At 42.3% G+C, this 19,174-nt stretch overlaps 1 protein-coding gene across 5 annotated transcripts in view; it reads left to right on the top strand.

Annotated features, from left to right (window-relative positions):
* b4galt2 (UDP-Gal:betaGlcNAc beta 1,4- galactosyltransferase, polypeptide 2) overlaps nucleotides 1–19,174 on the top strand; it is a 388,743-nt gene that overhangs the window by 47,838 nt on the left and 321,731 nt on the right. For all 5 annotated transcript variants that reach the window (XM_048538619.2, XM_048538614.2, XM_048538616.2 and 2 more), the window contains one exon: nucleotides 16,906–17,292. In XM_048538619.2, the coding sequence (XP_048394576.1) occupies nucleotides 16,906–17,292 (387 nt within the window). The remainder of the gene's footprint in view (nucleotides 1–16,905; nucleotides 17,293–19,174) is intronic.

The following is a 19,174-nucleotide window of genomic DNA, read 5'->3' as shown; positions in this document are numbered from 1 at the left end:
GTTGGAGAGAGATAGTAGGAACTGCCGCTGCCACCTGTAGTGCTAGATGAACACAGCAGACCAAGCAGCATCAGAGGAGCAGGAAAGCTGACCTTTTGGGTCTAGACCCTTTTCTGAAGAAGGGTCTAGACCCAAAACGTCAGATCGCCTGCTCCTCTGATGCTGCTTGACCTCCTATGTTCATCCAGTTCTACGCCTTGTTGGGCCTTGTACATGATCCTGAGAAACTCCTGCAGCAGTTTCCTTGGCCTGAGATGAATGGCCTCAAATTATGATGGTCATCTTCGTTTTGTGCCTGGTGTGACACCGTTAGTGCAGAGGTTTCCCCTGATTCTTATTAACTTCAGTTTTGCTAGGCACAACGACAAGATTTAAAAGCCATCTGCATGGGTACATGAATAGGAAGGATTGAAAGGGATATTGGCCAAACAAGGTTAATTTAGGATATCTGGTTGGCATGGATGAGTTGGACCAAAGGGCCTGTTTCCATGCTGTACATCTCTACAAATCTATGACTGTTTGATGGCACACTCTGTCGAATGATGCCTGGCTGCTAAAGGCAATCACTCTTACAACCCCTTTTGTCCATGATTAGACCAAGGTGCTGATGAAGTCAGGAGTGAATTACCCAAACTGAGCACCAGGCAGATTGTTATTGTGTGGTGTTGCTTAAATGTATTGTCAACAACAGTTTAGAGCAAGTTATCATTGTAAAGATGCTGATGGGACAGTAATTGACTGGATTGGATTTGTCCCACTCTTTGAGGACGGTCATTCCTGGACAATTCTCCACATTGTTGGATAAATACCAGTATGATAGCTGTACTGGAATAGCTTGGTTAGGGGTGCAGCAAGTTTCTGGAGCACAAGTCTTCAGTCCTATTGCTGGAATGTTGTGGGCATACAGTGCCATCAACCAGTTCTGATTGTCATGTGGAGTGATCATGAGAACCTTAGAGGAAACTGAGATGGACCATTTTCCTCATTACTTCTGGCTGAAGATGGTTCCAAATGCTTCAGCCTTATTTTCAGCACTGATGCACTGGGGTTCCCTCTTATTGAGGATAAGATTATTTGTGGATCCAATCCCTCCTGTTAATTGTTTAGTTGTCCATCACCATTCACAGTTGGATGCAGCAGGATCACAGATCTTAGGTCTGGTCTGTTACTGTTAGAACAGAATCCTTCATAGAATAGAATCCCTCCAGTGTGGAAACAGGCCCTTCAGCCCAACAAATCCACACCGAACCTCAGTGCATCCCACCCAGACCCATCCCCCAATAACCCACCTAAGCTACACATTTCTGAACACTGTGGGCAATTTAGCATGGCCAATCAATCCACCTAACCTGCACATCTTTGGACTGTGTCCAGAGTACCCAGAGGAAACCCACGCAGACACGGGGAGAATGTGCAAACTCCGCACAGACAGACCCCCGAGGCTAGAATTGATCCTGTGTCCCAGGTGCTGTGAGGCAGCAGTGCTAACCACTGTGCTGCCGTACTTATCGCTGTCTCTTGCTGCCAACCTCTCCCCCGCAGAACGGGCAGCCCTCCGCTCCAACCCCAACCTCACCATCAAACCTCTTCCTCTGTTACATTGATGACTGACTGTATCGGCGCCGCCTCTTGCTCCCCAGAGGAGCTCGAACAGTTCATCCACTTCACCAACACCTTCCACCCCAACCTTCAGTTCACCTGGGCCATCTCCAGCACATCCCTCACCTTCCTGGACCTCTCAGTCTCCATCTCAGGCAACCAGCTAGAAACTGATGTCCATTTCAAGCCCACTGACTCCCACAGCTACCTAGAATACACTGCCTCCCACCCACCCTCCTGCAAAAATTCCATCCCCTATTCCCACTTCATCCGCCTCCGCCGCATCTGCTCCCACGATGAGGCTTTCCACTGCTGCACATCCCAGATGTCCACATTCTTCCAGGACCGCAACTTTTCCCCTGCAGTGGTCGGGAACGCCCTTGACCACGTCTCCCGCATTTCCCGCAACACATCCCTCACACCCCGCCCCCGCCACAACCGCCCAAAGAGGATCCCCCTCGTTCTCACACACCACCCCACCAACCTCCTAGATACAACGCATCATCCTCCGACACTTCCGCCATCTACAATCTGACTCCACCACCCAAGACATTTTTCCGTCCCCACCCTTGTCTGCCTTCCGGAGAGACCACTCTCTCCGTGACTCCCTTGTTCGCTCCACACTGCCCTCCAACCCCACCACACCCGGCACCTTCCCCTGCAACCGCAGGAAATGCTACACTTGTCCCCACACCTCCTCCCTCACCCCTATCCCAGGCCCCAAGATGATTTTCCATATCAAGCAGATGTTCACCTGCACATCTGCCAATGTGATATATTGTATCCATTGTACCTGGTGTGGATTCCTCTACATTGGGGAAACCAAGCGGAGGCTTGGGGACCGCTTTGCAGAACACCTCCGCTCGGTTCGCAATAAACAACTGCACCTCCCAGTCGCGAACCATTTCCACTCCCCCTCCCATTCTTTAGACGACATGTCCATCATGGGCCTCCTGCAGTGCCACAATGATGCCACCCGAAGGTTGCAGGAACAGCAACTCATATTCCGCTTGGGAACCCTGCAGCCCAATGGTATCAATGTGGACTTCACAAGCTTCAAAATCTCCCCTTCCCCCACCTCATCCCAAAACCAGCCCAGTATGTCCCCTCCCCCCACTGCATCATAAAGCCAGCCCAGCTCGACCCCTCCAGCCCACTGCATCCCAAAACCATCCCAGCCTGTCTTCGCTTCCCTAACCTGTTCTTCCTCTCACCCATCCCTTCCTCCCACCTCAAGCCGCACCTCCATTTCCTACCTACTGACCTCATCCCACCTCCTTGACCTGTCCGTCTTCCCTGGACTGACCTATCCCCTCCCTACCTCCCCACCTACACTCTCCTCTCTACCTATCTTCTTTTCTCTCCATCTTCGGTCTGCCTCCCCCTCTCTCCCTATTTATTCCAGAACCCTCACCCCATCCCCCTCTCTGATGAAGGGTCTAGGCCCGAAACGTCAGCTTTTGTGCTCCTGAGATGCTGCTTGGCCTGCTGTGTTCATCCAGCTCCACACTTCGTTATCTCTGTCTGTTGCTTGCTGCTTTTATTGTTGGGATTACAAGAATCCTGTATTGTAGCTTCATCAGACTGACACCTCATGTTTAGATTTGTCTGCTGCTGCTCCTGGCATTGATAATTGTTCCTGATAATTGTGCCAAACTGACATTTGGGATTTTGATGTACAAAATGTAGTACCTTACCAATCCAAATAATGTTGGATTTCTTTTACCTATTGAAGGTGTTAATTCAGAAAGTATAAAGAGAAATGTTTCCTTGCTTTCTTGGCTTATCTTGACTATTGTTTGTATTTTTTTTAAGCTATATTTAACTTAGAGCTGTCTGATGCTAATTATGATCGTAACCTTATAAGGCAACCAAAAGTTGTTGTTTCTTTGAAGATAGGTCGGTTAGTATTTCAATCAATTTGATACCATGTCAACATCAGACTCGTCTAAACAGGAGCATAACACAACAGACTGCAATTAACAATTGATAATGGAAACAACCTGCAGGAATGTTGATGCCTCTCTTTACCGGCAATGCAGTTTCCTCAAATGTGGTCCAGAATCAGATGCCAATTACTGTTCAATCCCTGCTTTGGGATTTGCATGCAGTCACGCGTATTTTCTGTTCATTTGCTAGTAACTTTCAAAAGGTAATTGGATAAACAGCTGAAGGGGAAATATTTTCTTGGCAATGGGGAGTGCACAGGGGTGAGCAACTGATCAATAACTCTTTGAAAGACACAGCATAGACAAGGATGGGATGGCCACCTCTGTGTTGTAAGGTCCGAGGTAGATATAGCTGCACCTTTTGGAAGTATATTTGTGAGATTTTGGGAATACTGCAAGAATACTTCACTCCCATGATCACATCCTCTAAGGATGTGGCAGTGGTGGAAGAAGATGCCTACATAGCCCGACATTGAAATCTTCCGTGGCTAAAGTAAGGGGGTGATACCATGTGTTAGCACCAAGTGTCTGTTCATTCTCCGCCTCCTGAGAAAGATTACTGGCTCACCGTCTGTTCTTGGAGGCTTCTGTGAAGTTGGTGTAACATTAACAGAATCGTTAACCTAGAAGTGTTTAATACTCCTTCTTGCTCCCTACTAACACCAATATCCTCCCCCTTTTTTTGAGCATTCAATTATCAAGCTCAATTTTTCTGCTCTAACTTCATCCTCCCAAGTCTGCAGGAGATAGCACGTTCCTTTTCAGAAATATCTATTTGCATCATATAAATACGTGAACTATGATCTATGGTTCAAGTTCATTTGCCTTGCAAATCTCAGTTGTGTGAATAAGAATTAATGTATTCTCTGGGCTGTGCTGTTTACAGATACAGGGAAAAATCTAATAGATTTTGAGACGATAAGTAATTAAATTTATTTATAATGGTAATACCAACCATAGACTTAGAGGCATCACTAAAAGAACGAGACATTAAAAGTGGTAGATGGCCAGAAATAGCAGGACACCAAGTTACAGTCCAACAGGTTTATTCGAAAACACAAGCTTTTGGAGCCCTGCCCCTTGAGGTGTTAGTGAGAGAGGTAGTATCAGACACAGAATTTAAGTAAAAGATCAAAGGTTTACAGCACTGATGAGGATGTAATTGGATGTATTAAACAAACCTAAGATGGTGTTCAATCATTAATTAGTTAAAAGGCTTTAAATGATTAATTTGTAAAAGTAAATCCCTGAATTTTTTCAAGTCTGCGCCCTGTTAGGTGTGAGGCCTTGTTTAGAATCTGTGCTTTGGTTTGGAGTCAGACTTGTTTTATTTCTAAAGTAGGAGTTTATAAAATGCTACATTGACTGACTGTGTGTGCGAATTTAATCAATACAAAGGAAGGGGATGATAATTAGGAGTCAGTAATAGTTGAAGGGTTAATGCTGAGTACAGGGGAGTAAGGCAAATTACCCCCACCTGTACTGCAGATTTTGCAGTTTTTCTTGCGTAATAAAACATTACAGTGTTGAAATAAAGACTTCTCCAATTCAAAACCAAACTCTGGGCTTCATCCAAGTCTACACTTTGTGACAGTTGGTGTCAGTTTAATTCATGTGTGATCATCAGGATAGTGCATGTAAATGGCCCTCTTAATTGAATCTGATATGAATTTAACACAAGTGATACAGCATCATGGTTCACTGTAGTGAGGGATGTGGTAGACGTGATTTGACTTCTAGATTTAGAAATTTAACCTAACTGTATTCATCCATTTCTTATAAGAACATGCCAAAACTCTACAGATTAAATGATTTCAGACATATTGTGAAATTTTCCAATCATCTGATTCCACAAAAGAATGTAAATGAAATTGACACCAACAACTCTGAGAAAGTGTACAACATGTTTTTCAGAGAATAAATTGATGCTTCAGACTCATTAACAGCTCTCGATGGCCACGGCGCGTCTGTATTGATGGCCACATAACATCAATGAGCATTTATATTTGCTTAAGTGATTATTCACCCTGTCAATAGTTATGCCACTAGGAATTAAAACCTTTTTCTGACCTTGACCTAATCTAGTTCACCCTCTTCCACTTTATGTTCAGCATAAATTTTTTAAGCAGGTGAGCTACTTATGCCTTCTAAGCATCATTCTGTGAATGTTCAGGGATGACAATATAGTACATGTCAAAACTGGTTTACTATAAATCAATGAACAAAGACTATTGAGCATAGGTACAGCACTGTAACTTGGCGTGGTTTATGCATTATAATACCGTGATAGTCATAGCTTGTTCAGTTATTGAATGCAAAAGTTGATCTTTGATTTAAGAAATGTATTTTTCACAGTGTTTGTCTTATTCAGGGACTTCTCGTAGTCAAGTTTTGTTTATGCAGAGCATTGTTTTTAGATTTCAGAGTCATACAGCATGGATCAGGTCTAACCAGTCCATGCTGAACACTTCCCAGACTAAACTAGTCTCACCAGCCTGCTTCAGGCTCGTTTTCCTCTGGAACCTTACCTGCTCTTTTTCTTATCCAAGTGTCTTTTAAATGTTGTAGATAATACAGTCTGGAGTTGGAGGAACACAGCAGGCCACGCAACATCAGAGGAGCAGGAAAGCTGATGGACCTTTCAGAAATGGGGGAAGGGGAAGTGAGCTCCTGAAGTAAATAGAGAGAGGAGAGGCAGGGCTGGGGAAGGTAGGTGGGTTGGTGATAGGTGAGTGCAGGTAGGCAGTGGTGGGGATTAGTCAGTGAGGTGGTAGGAGGGGATAGGTGGGAGAGCAGACGGACAGGTCAAGGAAGTGGGTTCTTACTGTCGCTTTTAAATGTTGTAATTGTGCCCACTTCCAGCACTTCGTCAGGAAGTTCATTCCCCACCCGAACCGCACTCTGTGCATAAAATTTGCCTTTCATGTGTTTTTTTTAATATCTTTCTATCTCTTCTCACCTTAAAGATGTGTCTCCTAGTCTTGAAATCTCCCATTCTAGGGAAAAGACACAACTAATCTGTACCCTTCATGATTTTATAAACCTCTATAAGTTCACCCTTCAACCTCCTATGCTGTCGTGAAAAAAGTCCTAGCCTCTCCTTTATAACTCAAACCTTCCATTCCTGCCAACTTCCTGGTAAATCTTTCTTGAACCTGTTCCAGCTTAACAATATCCTTATGTGACTGGCTGACCAGATCTTCTGGACGCTTTAGTCCACAACTATTAAGGTGTGTCTCTGCAATTAGGACGATTATGCCACAAACCTCTTCCCCATGTGTCCCCATTTCAAGTTATGGAAATTGCCGATATTGCTATAGTGACAATTGTGGGAGAGTGAGGCGGGAAAGCTGTAATACAGGGAATGTAGGGCAGGAAAAGCACATATTTAATCTTTGGACTTTAAGAACTGACAATTCTTGCTGCAAAACTATGTCTCAAATATCAGTTTGTTAGGGCAGACCCATCATTTTTTTAAAAAAGTGTTTAAAGGGGCCAAGCAGTTGTTAATGTTAGGCTGGGGTTCAGCAGCAACCATTGCAGCCCTAGAACGACCGACCCTAAAACCTTGAGGAAAGGTGCTCTTCAGGGAAGCTCTTGAAAGGAGCCAATCTGCAAGACATGTGGGAAACTGTTCAGCCCATGTGACTTCCAGTCCAGAATTAAGGCCATCTCTCCATCATCAAGCTACAGATGATACGTGCAACTGCACACACTCAGAGGCTGAGCTCCAAACTATTTTTGGTGCATTAGGGAGGGAGCTCTTAGGAATTAATGGTCCTATTAGCAGCTATTGATTTCCTCCAGGCTGAACGAACCCATTCCTTTGTCAGCTGAACTGCTGTTCTCTCTCTCTGGGTCCCATCCCCCATTGCCTGCTCCCACTGCACCCCACTCTAACCCATTCTGTTGATTTTAGTGCACTCCCTTCATGGCTGTTGAGGTAAAAGCCAGTTTTTTTTCAATTAGCCTTCTAGGGTATCTTTCATTTCTGCTAGCTGTCGTGTGATCTTTGACCGGTTGTACGTTGAGGGTAGAGAGCACACATTGGAAGGTGGGTGCTTGGCATTCTGATGCAGTGACCTTTCCTCTGCTGTTGCTGCATCAGGATGGCTGCCACCTGAGGATACTCCTGTGTATGCAGCCTTCCATTCAAGTGACATGTGCCTTTCATCGTTAGCACTAATGGTATACCTTGAGCTCTCTCAGGTTTTGCCACACTTTGCTACCTGTGCAACAAACCTCAATGCTTACGGTCTATAAATTTTGAACCTCCTGTTCGAAACTAGCATATTTCTTAGGGGATAGAACATAAATGAATAAAAGCCTTTAATCAGCAGTACACAACTCTTGTTCTGAGGAAAGGTCACTGGATCCGAAACATTAACTCTGATGTTTTTTTCTTTACAAATGCTGCCAAATCTGCTGAGCTTTTTGCAGTTCTTTCAGTTTTTAATCTATGTCGGGATTTGTGTTCTGTAGATGTTAGAAGGTGAAGGGATCATTTTAAAGTTTTTTTTGAGCTTTAATGAGAACAGAGTTTCTCCCATTCTGTTTTTTTCCCTTGAGTCAGTGAATTTGGGATTTAAACTAAAAATTAGATGTAGATCTCCCTAGAATCAAATTGACAAATGTTTTTACACACAAAGGGGGTAGATGCTTGCAGCTGTCTTCTGAAAGTTTCAATTAACGCTGGATTTACCACTAATCTAAAAATTATGCAGTAGACTTTTTTTTAAACAAAGATTTTGGGGCTGTGCATCAGAGGCAGGTACATGGAGTTGGCTTGCAGATCAACCATGATCTAATTGAATGGAAGAAGAGAGTTGAGGGGTCATTCCTGTGTTTGCAGTTCAAATCTGCACAGCCCAAGCTTTTATCGACTGAGGAGTGTTCTCAGATCCAAAGCCGTTCTTGTCAGAAACTGATGTATGCCTACGCCTGGTGCTGCCATACTGATACATCCCCCTGCCGTCAAAAACACCTCCATTGCAGCCATTGCTGAATCTTCGTACCCTCCACACCCTTTTACCTGTGTTTCGCGTATGACACCATTGGCACCCTCGGTGATTCAGTATTGACAGACACATAGTGCCTCGTCTCTCTTCCCTGGGTGCAAACCATGTTCACCCCCAAGCACCTTCCTGTTCTTGCCAGTTTGTAATTGCAGAGGAAATCACTTTTGATCCTTCAGTGCTGCTTAACTGGAAGTTCTGTCCTGAACCACCAAGTTAAAAATGAGGTATGTTTCTTCTGGGTAGTGCTTATAATGCACAGAAACCATAAAGAACATTTCATGCCCTGTTGCTGCTTTTACCATAAATATTAGATTGGGTCCTGTATTTAAATATATGTTCTATTACTTCTGGGCATCATAGCTACAATGCTGTTCATAGGGAAGAAGTCTATCCTGGTATACGTAAACATTGCTGTATAAACATAGTTCGTTAGCTGAGAAGAACTTTGGCAATCATAGCATTTATCTGAAGTTCTTAAAAAATAGCATCACAATATACAAAGACTGAATGCATTAGAAGAAATTGACTCTGCACTGTAAAAATTAGCTTCTCCATGAATGTCATTTCAGTAATACAGGAGTTGACCAAACTCTACATAGTTTCCAAATACACGAGTGAGTAAAGTGAACTATTCAGTCATGAATACAGCCTGTCATCATGTAATTTTCTAATGCAGTGTGTACAATGCTGTATTTCTAGAGTAATACTTACTTCCACTGTCAGTCACTATTTCCTTCCCGGGAAAATTGTATCTTGTTTCTTTTATTGTGTAAAAATTACACTTCCTATCTCCCTGAATCTTTCAGCACAGCTGGAGATTGTCTCAGTTTAATGCCTCGTCTGAAAGATGGCATCTCTACTAATGCAGCTGTCCTTCAATACTGCACTGAAAGGATGGCCTTGTTTATGTGCGTAACTTTCTGCAGTGGGGCTGTAATCATTGTACTTCTGATGTAATACTGAGCCTAATATTGTATGATGTCTTAAAAAAACTGTTGTTTCTTATGAATTAAATAAATACATGAGCCTAGTAAATGCTGAAAAAGACTTATTGTGCTTCCAGTTATTTTTATGCCCTTGGCTAAAAGACATGAGCCCAATTTCAGATAACAAGGCGTAGAGCTGGATGAACACAGCAGGCCAAGCAGCATCAGAGGAGCAGGAGAGCTGAAGATTCAGGCCTAACCATTCTGAAAACGCTGCAATGTTCATCTAGCTGTACACCTTGTTATCTCAGATTCTCCAGCATCTGCAGTTCCTGCTATCTCAGTCCAATTTCAGGTCGATGTAAAGGATTCCATGGCACTGTTTGAAGAAGAAGAGAGAGTTTCACCCGTTGTTTTGGCCACCGAATGCCACCAGATATACGATTACGTGGTCATTTGTCTGCATTTTTGCTGTGTGTACACTGGAAGACATTTTTGTAGTGCGATCAGGTCAGCACTGGTGAGGGAATGTTAGAATTAGATTTCGGTTTTATTGTCACCTGTACTCAAGGACAGGAGTGCAGTGAAAAGTGTACAATGTCATCACACGTGGCGCCATTTTGGGTACAACGTACCTAGTTACACATTTTAAGTACTAAATTAGATTAGGTACAAAAGTAAGGAAATAAATCTAAGTTCTACATTGCAGGCGTTTATAGCATAAATTGGGAAAATAAATAAAGTTAGAAGATGGATATTACAGTCCTTCTGTAGCCTCCATGTTGGGGACTTTCCACATGTGGTCTTGCTCTCCCCTCTGCTGGGCTGACCCCACAGGGCTTGCGAGCCAGTTACTGCCAACTGTGACAGGCTGACTGCACCGGCCCCCGGTTCTCTGACCACCAGCTGCTCTGCTGCAGGCCCCTAGCCCATTCCCCTACCCGGCCCATTGGACCCATCCTGCTCTGCTCAGGGCCCTCCCGCCACCCCAGTGCTCACCCTTAGTAGCTGCAACACTCGGTACTGTCACCACCAGTCTTCCACAGGGTGAGTTTATTAAAAATAAAAGCTGCAAACTTAAAAGAGAAGAACAAGAAAAGAGAAAAAAGAAGAGAAGCAGATGTAAAGTGCTGAGCCTGGATGCTGCCTATTCCACTGCACCATTTTAACAGGCATTAAAAGGCATTATTGAATGTAATGAGAGTATGATATTATGTATAGAATAACTTTATACAAAGGATAGTAGAAGGTGACAGTAGTGGAGGTGATTGCCTAGTGGTATTATCACTAAACTGTTAAACCATAGACTCTGGTAATGTTCTGGAGACCCAGCTTTGAATCCTGCCACGGCTGATAGTAGAATTTGAATTCAACAAAAATCTGGAATTAAGCATTTAATAAGGACCACAAAACCATTGTCAATTTTTGGACAATCCCATCTGGTACACTAATGTCCTGTAGGGAAGGAAACTGTCATCCTTACTTGGTCTAGCCTACATGTGACTGCAGCCACTGGGGATAGGCAATAAATGCTGACCTAGCTAGCGATGCTCACATTCTGTGAATGAATAAAACAGTCTGATTTATTACAGTTCCTGTACACAATTCTGAGAGATCTGGTTTCCCTAGGACATTGTTCCTTATCCATGTACTCAGCAGCTATTTTCAAAGTCAAGGAATAGTTAACCCTTTACTCCACACCTCCCTCTAAGTTTATTCTCCCTACGAACTGTTACTCTCATGAATTATTTATGGTGTTTAGCCAACTTTTACGTTTTCCCCTCCAGATCTCTTTTTACCTGAGACACCAACGTCCAGTGGTTCTCTCGGCTCACTTACTGGGACGTGCACATTCACGTAGCTTTTCATTGTAAAGGTAACACATCGGAGTTGTTTGGCAGCAGCTTCTCACAGCAGCTGGCTCTTAGGCTATGATGTCTGAAGATTTTTGAAGATGTTACTAACAAAATTGATAAAGGAGAAGCGATGGATGTAGTTTACTTAGGTTTTCTCAAGGCTTTTGGTAAAGTTCTCCATAATAGACTGTTTGGAAAACGAAAGCATGTAGGATAGAAGGATATGTACTATCATGAATTAATGATTGGCTAACAGCCAGAAAACAGTGTGGAAATAAATATTGGCAAGCTGAGAGTAATGGGTACTGCAAGGACCTGTGGTTGGCTCCAGCTCTTCACAATGTACAGCAGTGTTTTTGAGATGGGGACCAAATGTAGTATTTCCAGATGATGCAAAGCTAAGACAGATTGTGTTTTGTGAGGAAAATGTAAAGTGGCTTCACTAGGTTTTGGACAGACTCAGAGAATGGGAAAGTATGTGGCAGATGGAATATAATGTGGCAAATGTAAACTTATCCATTTTTATATGACAAACAGATGTGCAGAGTATTTCTTAAACAGTGCGAAGTTGGAAAGTGTACATGTACAAAGGGACCTAGATATCCTTGTCAGTACGTCACTTAAGGCTAACATATAGGTGCAGCAAACAATTGGGAAGGAAGGCTGATGAAATGTTAGTGTTTAATACAAGATGAATTGAGTTTGGAAATCATGAATCATCTTCTACTTTGAAGTCTGAAGTATCAGAGCTTTGTTAGACTACACCTCCCTATCTCAGCAAAGTTATTACTGCCATAGCACGTGTTACAAAGGCTCACCAAAATTGTCCCTAGTATGTTGGGAGTGTACAATGAAGAAGATTGGGCAAACTAGGCCTTATTCTCTAGAGTTTCAAGGAATGAGAGGTGATCTAATTGAAATTTACAACATACTTCAAGGGAGAGACAGGTTAGGTGCAGGTGAGATATTTGCCCTGGTTGGGGAGTCTAAAACTAAGGGCACAGTTTAAAAGTAGAGGAGATGCCATTTGGGCTCAAGAAAGGAAAAATTCTTTCACTTACTGGATTGTGAACCTTTTGCAGTATAGAATGCCAGAATGTTGCGCAGTTCAGTCTTTCAGGAAGTTTAAGGTATGGATTAATAGATTACCCTTGGTTACGGGAGACTAAAAGGCATTGAAGCGTTCGATCAGTCATGATCATATTGAATGGTGGGGCAGCGTGGATGGTCTGAATGGCCTGTTCCTAATTGCATGGTCTTATGAATCTGGTAGATGAAAATGCAGGGACGTTCTGAAATCAATTCTGGAGATGTGCAAATAAGGACGTTCCTCACACTTCTGATGTAGGAATTTATCTTCCTGTAGTTAATGACGTCACCTCACATGGGTTTCAGTTCGAGGCTGCTGTATGGCAGACATGGATATCTCTACATTTCCAGCTGAAAGTAGGATTTTGCCATCATAGCCAATGGAATATGCTTTTAGGCTACAATGTGTAGGAAGTTTCTGATTGTACTATGGTCGGCAGACTTGAGAGAAAATAGAACGATAGGGCATTCAGAATTCATTAATAAAAACCAAAAGATGTAAATCAGATTTGATGTAAATCAGAAACAAAAACAGAAATTGCTGGGAAAGCTCAGTGAGTCTGGCAGCATCTCTGAAGAGAAATCAGAGTTAACGCTTCGGATCGAGTGACTCTGATTTCTCTTCACAGACATTGCCAGATCTGCTGAGCTTTTCCAGCAATTTCTGTTTTTGTCTTGGAATACATTACCTGCCTAGCAGTCTACAACTCTGCCAAACGACTGGAGTAGCTTGGTGATAAGGGTTAAAGTCTTCCTGTTCGCCATCATTTTATTTCTGATTCCTCCTGCAACCTGCAAAAGATTGTAATCATTGTGTAGTTGATCTCTATGATTAATGAGAGCTTGCTTTCATATGATAGTGTTCTGCAAATTTAAACCAAGATTCCTCTTCTCTCAAGGGTTCTTCACATGTAAGGCCATTACTCAAATTATAACAGCATGTCTTCCTCAGTTACTAATTCACATTGATTTTCAAGTTCTAAAACTTGGAGCAAAAGACTTTTTTAAAAGCTGCTGTTAGGGCATTACCACTGACTTTAGTTCACGTGCTGTTTATAGCCAGCCTCTAGTCTTAGAATCTGACACCTCTTGTCACTGTACAGTAAGATCAGGTCTGTGCTCAGGTGCATGACCATTAACAGGCCTTATTGAACACTACCGTATAGCAGGGTTGGTAAGGCAGAGCATCTCTGACACCCAACAGTTTCCGTAACATTTCCATATGACCTGATGTCATGACAAGCTCCTTCTGCACATTTAGAATTAAGATATAGTATTTTCATTCACTTGTGAGATGTTGGCATTGCTGGCTGGCCAGCATTTATTATCTGCCCGAGTCGCCCTTGAGCAGATGGTGGTTAGCTGCCTTCTGTGAACTGTTGCAGTCCATGTGCTGCCTACAATGCCATTAGAAAGGGAATTCCGGCATTGTGACGTAGCAACAGTGAACAGCTGATGGTTTATTTCCAAATCAGGATGGCGAGTGACTTGACGGGGTGCTTGGAGGTGGTGGTGTCCCATTAATCTGCTCCCCTTGCCCTTCTAGATGAAAGTGGTCATGGGCTTGGAAGGTGCTGTCTGAGGATCTGTAGTGAATTTGGTTCACCCTTTACTCCACAATGTTTGCCATACGAGATCCACTTCAAAAGCAATTAGCTATGAAGGACTTTGTCATGCATTGATTATCTGTTGATTGCATTGGCAACTGATGAGTTTAGCTGATTTATAGCAGGAGTTTGAAGAAAATGAAGAGTAGTTTAAAACATGACAGCATCTTCCAATTTTAAAAACAGGATGCTTTCACCTGCAAGGTTGCAGTGAGTGGAACCAGCAAATTACCTGTGTGAAATCAGTCTCGGTCACTTCCAGGCATGCTTTCTGTACTTGTGATTGACAGGGAAATTAGCTAATCAGCGACATACTGGTTAGAAATTATGATATTACTCTGTTCAAGGAGGATTTAGGGCATGCACGTATGTGCAGGTTTATCCTCTCTCCCACTCTTTATTTTCTCCTTTAAACTGGGAACGAACTACTAAATGGTTTTCGTAAAGTGAAACTTTGACTACATGAAATGGATGATTGATTGAGGTCATTTTCTTCACATTGCAATGTTCCAACAACAGAATTCAGTAAGCTGCATTCGATTTTAGGAAGATTAAAGAAGTTGTTGCATTGTAGGCATAAGGTGTGCTGGAATTTAATGCACAATGTATAGCACGAAAGATGAAGCCAATTTGTACTAGCTTCTATCATTAGAAATCATCCTTTTCCAATCCCACTCGTGTAGAATATATGAAGGAGAAGAACTGACGATAGTCCCTTTCTCAAGGGAATAGTGTGAGTTATGATCAGAGATAATGGGAACTGCAGATGCTGGAGAATCCAAGATAACAAAGTGTGAAGCTGGATGAACACAGCAGGCCAAGCAGCATCTTAGGAGCGCAAAAGCTGATGTTTCAGGCCTAGACCCTTCATCAGAGAAAACGTCAGCTTTTGTGCTCCTAAGATGCTGCTTGGCCTGCTGTGTTCATCCAGCTTCACACTTTGTTATCTTAGTGTGAGTTATGACCCTTCTGGTAAAATGCACTAATGCTCAAGCTCCCCTTCCTTCAGGATCACCACAAAAATTGACGATGTAGTCAAAAGCTCAAAGTCCCTGATTTGCTGACTTGATGGAATCACGTTAACAGAAGACACTGATGAGGTTCCAGTTCTTAACAAGAATTATTGTGTATTACAAATTAGTAACTTCTAATCACCAGTAAACAGCCATGAGCTATCAACATATGGGTCTACTATTTAAACACTTTTTAAAACTCCTACACACACACGCAGACAAACAAAATAACTGATTTAATTGGTAAAGGGGAAAAACCTGGGGACCATAGTCGACAGAACAATTGTACAGGGTTTGCTGGGATGATGGTAGGACTTTGTGTTCTTCATTCTGTTTTCTCCAGGTTCCATCTCTTATTCACAGGAGGCAAAGGGTGATTGGTACATAAAATGGCTCTTGTTTACTGGTTAAGGGCACCATCTTACAGCAACTGTTGGGATAACATAACAAGCGTTCTTCAGGCTTCAGGCATTTTTACCACAGAGAGGGCAACAGACAACTTGACCTTGAAGAGAACTAAAGGCTTCTCGTTGTGCGTCTCTCACAGCCATAAGCTGTCCAGGAACCAATCAGAGAGCTGTCCCCAGACCAATGTCTTTTAGTGTCCATATCTAGTCCCAATTGCACAAACTAATCAGCCACTTACGATGGGCCAGACCCCTCTTTCTGTACATACCCAGGTGCTGGGCCATTTTTTAAAATTCATTCACAAGACGTGGGCATCTCTGGCTAGGCCAGCATTTATTGTTCATCCCTATTTGGGGGAATGAGGACCAATTTGGGATGTTTCCCCAGGTGACAGAGAATAACTGTCCTCTGGGCAATTAAGAATCAACCAGATTGCAGTGGGCCTGGGGTCACCTGCAGACTAGACCAGGCAAGGATGTCAGGTTTGCTTCCCTGAAGGAAATTAGTGAACCCGATGGACTTTTCCTGACTATTGACAGTGCTTCATGGTCATCTTCATTCTTAATTTCAGATTTTTACTTAAATTCATTTCCACCATTTACCATGGCAAGATTTAAACTCGGTCCCAGAGTATTACCAAGTCTCTGGATCAGTAGTCTAGTGATAATACCACAAGGCCGTTGCCTCCCTTATACACATCTTTTTCCACTCTTTAAATAAAGCAACACTATAAAGACTACACACAAGTTTCAGTATCTTGTTTTGAAAAGCTCAACAATTCCTTCCACAATCCAATAAGTTCGTCCTTATCCAGGAAATAAAATGATATGCTCTTTAATTGTGAGGTAGATATTGTTGAGTAAAGGCTTTAACACCCTGAAGCAACCTTATGATAGTGGAAAGGTGTTGATTCTCACTGGACATAAATAGCACAGTGTAGTCAGAGCTAAGAGAGAGGAATAGATGTGTAAAATAGTCTATTATTAATATTGTGGTGACATTAGAGCCTTGTATGTCTGTGTCATAACGTTTACTTTTAATGTGTAATTTAGTTCTCGACTTGGCTAGCTCCCAAACCAGTCTCCCTTGAACCCAAACTCATGTTGTTGGCATAAAACCACAGCATGAAAGGGATGTGGGCAGCTAAGTAGAAGGACATTGTAGAAAGCAGGCTTTGGGCTCTAGTGATCTTGGCGGTTGATTGCTAAAGAAAAATACGTTTCTGTCTCTCTCTTCCCCTTTCCCTCACCCTCCCTTCCTCCGTCCCCCTCCCCCTATCCTCCCTCTCACTCAGCAAAAAGACTCAATTTGAATAGCATTCAAATAGCATCTAAATTTTAAAGTTGTTCTGAAGTTGATGCTACCCCATCCCCTCAATCACCTCTGACCTTACTCCTTTTTAAGTATTGGAAAAGTTTAATAAATACAATCTTTTCACAGGTAGTACTTGGAATGGACAGAATCTCTGGAAGATAAGCCAATGTGTTTCTCCATTGACTTGCTGTGTACAGAAAATGTCCAGACTGATGTTAGGGAAGACTTTGGAAAGGATATGCAAAGCGGTACTCTTGTTGTGTCTAGTGCACTTTCTTATAATGACCATCTTCTACTTGGACGTCTACACCCAAAGGTTTGACATCTTCAGCCGCTTTAATACTAGAAATTACTCCAAGGTGCATCAGTACTTTAACATCTCAAAGCCCAATGGGACCTCACTGACTTTCCTGGGGAGTGAAGATCACTTTATATCAAGCAGGAAGTTGGTACATAACCTTACAGTCACGAAGAAGCCTTTACCGATGTGCCCTGATGTCCCACCGGGTTTAGGTAGGCAGCTGACTTCAACTTTTCATTTTAAAAAAATGTTGTGGGCTGATTGATTAAAATGCATTGTGATTAAAGATTTAAAAGTGTTACTGTTTGGAATTGCTAGGCTTTTTGTGTTGCTATTATTGAGATTCTGTGCCAACAATTTGTCCTTCCTGTTCAGATGATACCTTTCTCAGAGCAACCTTTTATAAATAGGCAGAGCTGAAGAGAATATAGCTTTCCATTCTTTCCTTCTTTTATCAGCCTGTTAGGAGAATACATCCATCATTCCAGTTATTTTGCTGGAAAACATGAATAAGTTAGACTCTATATCTCAACAATTTTAGCACACATTGGTCACATTTAAAAATAGCATAGGAGATTGATATACCAGGTAGAGCAGATTTATTTAAAGGGTGCTTCAAGTAAACATGAAAAATTACAGACTCGGGCTACTACAGGAGTCACGATTACTAAGTGTTAAATACGAGAAATTAGAGTAACACTCAAATCTATGTGTACCATCGACAGGTATTTTGTAAAGATGTCTGCTTTTAACTTGGCATAGTTGGATTGAAGTTTACCATTTAAAAATGCCACTGCTGATACAAAACCTTGCTTTTAGGTTACACGAAAATACAAGAATGGAATATGAGGCAATTCAGCCTTTTGACTTTGGCCCATCATTTAACAAGATCATTGCTGATCTGAGTGTAGGCTCAAAACTGTATTTCCCCTATCACTGATTACCTTTCACCATCTGGTTACTAAAAAATTATCCACTTCTGCCTTAAAAATATTCAAAGGCTGTTTCCATCATTTTTTTTCCGTAAGTCTCTCAACCTTCTATGAGGGGGGAAAAAAATCTGCCTTATCTCTGTCTCATGTGGGTGACTTGTTATTTTTCAACTGTGGCCCGTAGTTCTCGATCCTTCCATAAAAGGAAACATCCTCTGTCCATATCTACCCAGTGACGATCCCTCAGGATCTAATATGTCTCAATCAAGTCTCCCCTTGCTTTTGTAAACTTCAGGATATAAGCCTGTCCTCTTTGATTTTTCCTTGTAAATTAACCTGCCTGTATATTAGTCTAGTAAACCTTTTTCTGAACTTCTTACAGTGCATGTACAAACTTTTTAAGTAAGGTGACCAGTACACCAGATGTGGTCTCTCCAGTGTCCAGAATAACATAACATGAAACATAACACTTCTGCTTTGTATTCAGGTCCCATTGTAAGAAATGTTAACTGTTATCAGCTTTGCTAATTGTTTCTCATTTTGGGGAGGCTGAGGTATATTAGTAACATCTAATATCGGATTTCTGGCTGGTAATCCACAATCCCAGGTATGTGTCCTGGGATATGGGTTCACATCCCACTATGAAAGATGGTATAATGAAAATGAAGGACAGTGTTCAGTTTCCAAAATAGTGTAAGTTAATGTTGAGTCCTGAAAGCTGTAAAATGAAGCGGAAGCTGAGGTACTTTTCCTGGAGAGTGTCGAAGTCTTTGTTGCAGCACTGTAGTAGAGATAAGATGGGAATATTAGTATGAGTGCAAAATGGCACATTAAGTTGTGAGTGACTGGAAGAGTGGAGTTATTATAATGGACAGAGCGGAGGTGTTCACTGGTCATCTAGTCAATGTTTGATCCAGCCATTGTACAGGAGACTGCGATGTGAGCAGTGAATGCAGTCGCTCAGTTTGAAAGGAGTACAAGTAAAATGCTGCTTCACCTGGAAGGTATGCTTCCATCCTTAGACAGTAAGGAAGGAGGATGTAAAAGGCTAGGTGTTAACACCTGCAGCAGATACTTAGGAACACTGTTGCGTACAAGTTCCTGACTTGGAAATATATTGCTGCTCCCTCACTGTAACTGGGTCAAAATCCTGGAAGTTCCT

This window comes from Stegostoma tigrinum, chromosome 8 (assembly GCF_030684315.1).
Source record: "Stegostoma tigrinum isolate sSteTig4 chromosome 8, sSteTig4.hap1, whole genome shotgun sequence".
In the NCBI taxonomy this organism is placed as follows: Eukaryota; Metazoa; Chordata; class Chondrichthyes; order Orectolobiformes; family Stegostomatidae; genus Stegostoma; species Stegostoma tigrinum.
Note: the sequence above shows the minus strand (reverse complement) of the source record. Positions and strands in the feature narration are given on the sequence as shown.